We start from the raw sequence: 7,765 nt of genomic DNA, 5'->3' as shown, positions 1-7,765 counted from the left end.
GTTTTTTGGTGGAACGGCACATATAATGATCGAAGATTCGCCCGATTTTGAGAATGTGGTTCAGTGTTTCAGATGTTGCACTACTAGAACTTTCTCTGGGTCAGTTTCTTCCACCGCGAAATTTTCCTTTGGGACAACTTTATCCCCTCCGCGATCTTCCAAGGCCTCCTCTCGAATTTCTCAATGGTATTCAGCCTACTTGAATGAAGCAGAGCGGAGCACAGGTTCTCGGCCTTCTGTGATAGTATTTCGTCAGGATGTATTTCCTATGCTGATAAAGGAGTTGAGCGGGTGCTCTGAGTGCCGACAGCATGTAGAAAAAATCTCCGCCTTTTGCACAGCATTAGAAAACGCATTAGATAAAGCTATCGGGGAGGTAGATGTCAAGGTCGTTACATTGGCATCTACATGCAGCTGATCTACTCTGCATATTAGGTAAATCCAAATGTGTTGTTCACCGAGAGTCGGAGTAGCTCAATCAATATTCTGAGATCTCACCCGGCTCTAGCGTTTCCATTTAGTTGTGAGTCACGGAAGTCTTAAATCAGGTATCCAACTTAGTAGGTCTAACACACATGTATGTCATCAGATACACGTACGGACTGACATTTTTTCTGTGCTTGATCAGAGTCGGTCCTTAGGATTTGATGTAAAACTGTCCTGGGTATGGTAGAATCCTTTCACGTACGTAGGCAGATGATTTATGTTTCGGATCGTGTATTATGACAGCCGCAAAAATATGCATTTTGTTCCCAGCGGTAGTGGCATAAAGCGGGCCTAACATTTCATTTCGAAGAATAAAGGTACCAGACACAAGCATCGCGGAGGCAGAGTTTATGTACCACTGCTCATCTCCAACAACGCCTGTAAAATTCTCCCGAGATATCCCGCGTTCGCCTCCAAGATCCATTCGACAACTTCCGTACCGGTGGTCGGAAATTCCTGCCATAGTGTCTCCCACGCATCAACTGCTGCTCGTTCGTGTGCCCGGTGAATCTCATCTTGCAGACCAGCCAAGCCGAGGTTTGCATCATGAATACTTCGCTGCCTTCGCCTTCGGGTACATCCAAGTGTTTAGGCTCGATCTAACGGAAGAGCGCGATGCGCTGAGATAGTACACGGTCTCTCTCTCGATGACGGTTCTGGTACAAGACTATTGGAAATACGGCCGTCCGTATCGGCATTCCGTCTGGAAATGTTCGAATTCGTAATGAAGGAGATGGAAAGTGTTTCCTGCACGGAGCGTGTAAGCGAGGTTCTTGCATTCTGCTCAGTATTCGAGGATGCAGTGGAGAAGGCAATTTCGGAGGTGAGCTATAGTAGAGAAATTATTGTTTCGAGCGACGCTAAGTACTGCATTGTTGGTGTAGGTTGGCACAGACATCTTGTTTCACTGACTTTCTGCCCGACATCTGCGACATTGTCGGGTGGTTTCCTGTACATAAATAAATAACTCTATCGAATTTACTGCGTCCCATGATTGCGGCTTGCACAGAGCCAATACTTTGAGCATTTGCAGCGCTTTCGACCCTGGTATCGCGCTTTCGACCGTGACGGTGCGACGCGTCGCGGCGCGCTGGGGTCACGGCCCCGTGCGTGTGACAGCCGGCGCGCCCCATGAATCTGGATCGGCTCGAGTCCCAGGCTGGCGGTGGCAGCGACGACCGATGCTTGCACGATTCTGTCCACGCCTGGCTCTCCGACATCCTCCTCCTCCTCCCCGACGCTCTCATTCTCTTTCTCTCAGCCGTCCTCAGAGATACTCCTCGGGCAACATCCGCCTCCAACTACTACAGCCGCACTTGAGCAAGCACCCATGGACGTCTCACACACGCCTCTTCTCCGTCTACCGCCCCCTGCACAGCGGCGGAGGCGGGGGCGATGACCAGGAGCCCCCCGTGCGCGATCCGAAGCCGCAGCGCGAAAACATCTACACTATCCCGAACGTGCTCACCGTCTCGCGCATCGCCGCGTGCCCCGTTCTCGGCTGGGCGATCCTGCACGGCAACTTCGAGCTCGCGACCGCGCTGCTCGTGTACGCCGGCCTCACAGACACGGTCCGCTGCCCGCCTCCGTCCCCGTGCGCGTGCTTGACCTTCGCTTTTTCTCCAGGTCGATGGCTACGTCGCCCGCCGTTTCGCCATGACCTCCGTCCTCGGCTCCATCCTTGACCCCGCCGCGGACAAGGCACTCATGACCACCCTCACCGTTACTCTCGCCGTCCAAGGCATGATCCCAGGTGCGTCCCTGCCCACTCAACTTGCCCGCCCTGACCTCGCCCTGTCCAGTCCCGCTCGCCGCCATCATCCTCGGCCGGGATGTCCTCCTCAGCTTCTCTGCGTTCTACATCCGCTACACGTCCCTCCCCCCGCCGGTATGTCTCACGTGTCCGCAAGCAACGGATACATACCTCACTGCCCTCACTGCTCACAGAAAACCTGGAGTCGTTACTGGGACTTTTCCCTCCCATCCGCCGAGGTGCACCCGACGCGCATCAGTAAGGTAACACCTGCATTCTCCAGTCCCGAGTCCGCATCACCTGCTGACCCCCTGCAGATCAACACTCTGCTGCAGCTGGTCTTGATGGCCTCCACCACCGTCAGCCCCGTGTTGGCGGTGGACATCAGTCCGGTGCTCACCGCATTCCAGTAAGTCGCTTCGCTCACTCGTTCCGCCATCCGCTCACAGTCGCAAAGATGGGTGGTTGCGACGACGACAGTCTGGAGCGGTGCCTCCTACCTGTTTACCAAAGATGCAGTCCGCGTGCTCTCTCCTAGACGGCGACCGCCGCCATAATGCGCACAACACAACATTACTTCTACATTCTGGGCTAGGTATAATTCTAATATATGCAGGGTACAGGTACAACAGGGTCAGTGGAAGATAGCCAATAAGATAATGTGCAAGGAACATGTGCCAGTGTGAAATAGCAAACAGTCTAAGACTCATGATGCGCCTTTGGCGTTAGCATTCGCCGCTCGCCGTTGTCGGACTTCTTGCAACGCTGTCGCAATTGCTTGCTTCGACGCGCTTTGCTCCCGCCACGCATCGCTAGCGCGCCTAGCATTGTGTAAATAAAGCGGGTACGAACACAAGCCAGCGAAGCACCTACTTTGAGCGTAGAATGAACATGACCGAAAGCGCCACGCTCCGCAGCTTGCGCTTTCTGAGCGGCGCGGGAGGCCTAACCTCGGGGAAGCCTATTCTCGCGATGGCTGCAAGGACAGTCTGTTCGCTGCGCAATAAACACATTAGACACGGAGTCGCGCTCGGAAAGACACATCCTACTTCTTTTCGAGCCGCGCGAGCAGGACAAGGAGGTACTGCTTCTGGTACCCCAGGCCGTCGCGCAGCGCCGACTCCCGTGCAAACTTCGCCTTGAGGTAGCGGATCTGCACGATCAGGCCCTTGCACTCCTTGTTATGCTGCAGCTTCAGCCCAGCCAGCTGCTGCTCGTCGCTGCACAATCCGCACGTCAGTACATGGCGCCGCAGAGAAGAGCACTGCACGCACGCAGCACAAACGTGCCGGTGGAGCTCCTCGTCCACGGCTGCTGCCTTCTGTCGCTGCCGCTCCGCCTCCTCTTTCAGCAGGCGGACCTGCGCGTGCGCCTGCTTCTGTGCGCGCTCTGCCCCCGCCGCGTCGAGCCGTCGCTCCTCCTCGAGCCGGTCCTTCTGCGCACGCAGCAGCTTCAGGTCTCGGCCGAATGCCTCTGCGTCGGCGCGCACCCGCCGCAGGTCCGCCTCGAGGGCTGCCACGGTGCGCGCGACGTCGCTCTTTTCCGCCACGATGCGGTCCTTCTCTGCCTCCGCGCGATGCAGCTCGTCCGCCTGCTCCGCAAGCGCCCGCCGGAGGTCGTCGATCTCGAGCATGCGCAGGTCGAGCTGGTGGCGGCGCTCGTCGTGGGAGGTCTGCGAGGCTGCGTACTCGTCTTTTAGCTTATTCATGTGCTGTCAGAGGAGCGGTCAGACCTGATACTATCCTCGCGCGCAGCGCACGCACCTCGGAAGCCTTTGAGTAGCGCTTCTGCAGCTCCTTGTGGTCTGTGACCAGGAGGGACCGCTCCTGGCGCAGCTGCTCGATGGTTTCAGTGTTTTGGGCCACTTTCGTTTCCAGAAGGCGGGCTTTCTGCTCAGCGAGAGCGTTGGCTGTCGGAAGCCAAGCCACGCAACACCTGTGTAAGCGAAGGTTGCATGCCGAGTCAGGACCACTCACAGCGAAGTTCCTTCTCTAATTTATGATTCTCTTCCTTAAGACGTTGCACATGGTCCCTCACGTCGGTAATGTCCTAATTTCAGAGATTAGCAATATGACGACACATAAGCCCTGCCACTCACAGTCTCCGTCCTATGCAGCTGCAAAACAACCTCGTCCTTGTCTCGCTGCGCACGGGCCTGCTCAGTAGTCAGCGTCCGCAGACGTGTTCGCTCGGCCTTGAGTTCTGACTCAAGATCGTCGATAGCGCGTTTCGCCCAGTCGAGTTCCTAAATTGCTGTCAGTATTTTCGTCCATACATCAAGAAGGACGACCAACCCCCTGGATCCCAGCACGGGCTTTTTCACCAGCTCGCTCTGTCTCGACAAGCTTCCTGACTTCGTTCTTTGCGTCGCGGACCTCCGCATTCAAGCGGGTCGTTGCGTCTTGCAGGACGGCTTTCTCTCCGAGTAGCTGACGCTTCTCCTCCTGCCAAGTCTTCTTCATAGACGCCAGCTGCGAGGTCACTTCGCGAAGGTTTGCTCGCAAAGCCTCACTGGTCTTGGTTGGCGGCGTCGGCGGTTCCGACAGGAGGCTTGACGTGGACATTTCGAGGATGGAACTACGAGCAATAACAAGCAATAACGAGGTTAGCGTTTGGCAATGTAGACTTTTAGATTATTACCTGGCATCTCCATTGTTGGCCTGCTGCAGGCCACTCACGTCCACTTTAGTGTGACACTTTATGCAACGGAGACGCTGTAGGCGCTGATGGAGTCTGTCTTCCTTCCGACCCTGTCTCGCAATCTCATCTTCAAGATAGTTTATTTTGCTCCGAGCATCTTCGAGTTGCTGTGTGAGACCCACGACACCCAAGCCGGCGTCCTCGAGTTGGTCCAGCTTGTCATCGATGCTTTCGTTGGCGCGATCCAGTTCGGACTGCAGCCTGGCTATCTCTGCTACCAAAGGTGAGACGGTAGGATCATTAATAGTGTTCTGCAACCACGATAGCTGCAAACCCGCCGGTCAGAGTTATCGTGCGCGGACATACAACCACACTCACGTCTCGCAACGGTCCTCCAGGTGTCTTGGGGCTTTTGAGAGAGAGGGAGAGCAATTGCCGGTGCATTGGTGAGATACTGCTGGCATTTGGGAGCTTTCCCGGAGTTCCGTACACGCTATTATTCTGACTCTTGATCGACTTCATCCTGTCCAGGAGATCCTCTTTCTCCTTCTCCAACAGTTCGATTCTTGCATCCTTGGCCCTGTCGATGGCTTTGCGCGCAGGAGATTGGTTAATGAGCATATTCAGTCTCGCAATCTCTTTCCTCGCATCGTCAAGCTCGCTCTCTAGGGATTCGACTTCATTTTGGAGCTGCATGACAAGGTCATCTTGGCGATCAGCACTCTCGTTGGATTGTTCATGCTCGCGAGCCTGCTCCAGCGAGGAGACCTTAGCCTTCAGAGACACAAGCTGCTGCTCATCATCGAGCATCTTTACCTCAGCAGCTTCCAACGCTGCCTCCAGCTGTCGTGCTAGTTCCGATGCTTTGTTCGCTTCATCCGCAAGCCTGTCGACTTCCTCCCTTTCTCGTTCAACCTCATCAGTCACCTCGGCCACCTGCTCCTGGGTAGCCGTGAGCTGAGCTTCCAAGGTTTCTATGCGCTCGACAGCAATACCAGCATCCGTCTCCATCTGAGCAGCATATTCTCTCGAGGATTGCAGCTCCCTCCGGGTCTTCTGGAGGTCAGCATCAAGCGATTTATTGTGCAGAAGCGTGTCATTGAATTCAGTTGACCTCTTTTGTAGCTCCTTGTCAAGGTCTATGCTGTGCTCTTTTTGCAACCGCACCTGTCTTTCCAGGTCGTCAACCTTCTCATCCGCGCGCATCACCTCGTCCTCCAGCTCCTTGATTTGCATATTCGCGCCGCTGAGGTTGGTCATCGCCCGAGCTATAAGCTCATTGGCCGCATTAAGGTCTGCACCTAGGTCTTGACCGCTCTCAAGTGCATCCTCCGCCTTCTTGATCCTGTCCTCCAACAGCGCTTTCTCAGCCAAGATCGCAACCAGACGCTTTTCAGCCTCTTTCTGCGCCTCGCTTTTTTGCTGCGCTGCTGTCTTTGCACTCTCCTCTGCCTCTGCAAGCTTGCGTTCCAGGTCCTCGATGATACCCGAAACACCCTTTTCCACTTCCGACATTCGCTCTCGCCACCGCTCTTTATCTCTGGCTCTCTCTGCTCGCTCTTGCAGAACAGCCTCTTCGGCACTCTCCTTCTCACCCGTCAGATGTTCGAGTTTATGTCTTAGCTCGTCCAACTCTTCCTCCAGAAGAGCCTTTTCTTCTATCCAGCTCTCGGCGAGCCGATCCTCTGGCACATCCCCAAGCCCTATGCCGGGACCAGCACTCACGCGTCTTGCGCCGCCACTCAGTCTCCTGCTCTGAGCACTCTGGGGCTGTTGCAAACTTTGGGATTTGTCGGGCGTTGTCGTGGATGCACCCTCAGCTCCCATTCCATACTTTTCCTCGTATGTCTTCAAGCGGATTACTAACGTCTCGTTTTCTTCCTGCAGTCGACGATTCAACCCATGCAAATAGTTGTTCAGCTTTCCGGCATTGAAGCGTCCGACACCGTGGCCGCGTTCGCCTAGGCCCATGACAGGGTCGAACGACGCATTCGCGCGAGCGTGAGTTGTCAGGTCGTGCGAGGACGCAGTTGACACAAACGATACGCGATCCATCGTAGGGTCATATGGCGATTGCGCGCCAGGCGGTATGGGCGATTGTGACCCAGCAAGAGACACTGAGTGGATGGATTCAGTGTCCGAGGCCGATCCTGCCTCTGAAGGACCTGGTAAAGCATCCGTCAGCGGATGTGACAATCTTGGGCGAATCTGGGGGCGCGGTGTCACCCCGGCGAAAGCGGAGCGCAGGTTTACGCCTGGCGTCATAGAGACCTGCATAGACTGACCCTCGCCTGTGTGGTGTGGATGCGGTGTTAGGTGCTTCATTCTAGGTCGTGCAGTAGAATTAATGACCGACAGGAGGAAGGAACGTTTGTGCGCATATGGCGTTGCTGGAACTTCGGCATCTCGTTCAACGGCTCCGCCTCGCTCCACACTTTCTTCTTCATATGCAGGGTAATCTGACTGTCTTGGAGTGTTAGGCAGAGCAGCGAACCGCGCTCTCGGGCGAGGCTGAAAAGCCGGGGTTGGCGTAAACATTGCGGATGGCGTGGGTGAGGAGAATGCAGCTGAAAGGCCCATGGGGGATCGCATTCCACGCGTTGAGCCATTATCAGACTGCGTAGGAGCCTCCTCTGATGAGAATGTTGGCTCTCTCTGATCGTCCGGCTCCCGTTCGCTGACACTCTGCTGTGGCAGTAGTGGATCGGTTAAGTCCATCGCATCGCGAGAGTTGTCATTCTGAATATCCGACTGGGACGTCTCCTGTTCATGACGCTGGGATGGAAGTTCCTCGTTGGCTTCTCTCACGAACGGTGCGGGAGAGGCAGTAGTAGAACGTGGTAGCGGTACAGTTAATGCAGCAAGGGGCGACATAGTCATAGATCG

The 7,765-nt window shown here is 55.3% G+C and overlaps 2 protein-coding genes across 2 annotated transcripts; one reads left to right on the top strand and one right to left on the bottom strand.

Annotated features, from left to right (window-relative positions):
• Positions 1–1,667: 1,667 nt before the first annotated feature.
• On the top strand, positions 1,668–2,796 carry FIBRA_04785 (uncharacterized protein; the record flags this gene model as incomplete). Its single annotated transcript, XM_012326573.1, has 5 exons — positions 1,668–2,057; positions 2,113–2,239; positions 2,289–2,374; positions 2,434–2,648; positions 2,697–2,796. The coding sequence occupies 5 exons, from the start codon at positions 1,668–1,670 to the stop codon at positions 2,794–2,796; spliced, it is 918 nt and encodes a 305-aa protein (XP_012181963.1).
• A 149-nt stretch (positions 2,797–2,945) lies between these two features.
• On the bottom strand, positions 2,946–7,753 carry FIBRA_04784 (uncharacterized protein; the record flags this gene model as incomplete). Its single annotated transcript, XM_012326572.1, has 10 exons — positions 2,946–3,060; positions 3,113–3,235; positions 3,289–3,459; positions 3,514–3,950; positions 4,003–4,148; positions 4,216–4,288; positions 4,338–4,484; positions 4,534–4,816; positions 4,880–5,205; positions 5,258–7,753. The coding sequence occupies 10 exons, from the start codon at positions 7,751–7,753 to the stop codon at positions 2,946–2,948; spliced, it is 4,317 nt and encodes a 1,438-aa protein (XP_012181962.1).
• Positions 7,754–7,765: the final 12 nt, after the last annotated feature.

The sequence above is a fragment of the Fibroporia radiculosa genome (genome assembly GCF_000313525.1).
Source record: "Fibroporia radiculosa TFFH 294 genomic supercontigs, scaffold3357, whole genome shotgun sequence".
Lineage (NCBI taxonomy): Eukaryota > Fungi > Basidiomycota > Agaricomycetes > Polyporales > Fibroporiaceae > Fibroporia > Fibroporia radiculosa.
Note: the sequence above shows the minus strand (reverse complement) of the source record. Positions and strands in the feature narration are given on the sequence as shown.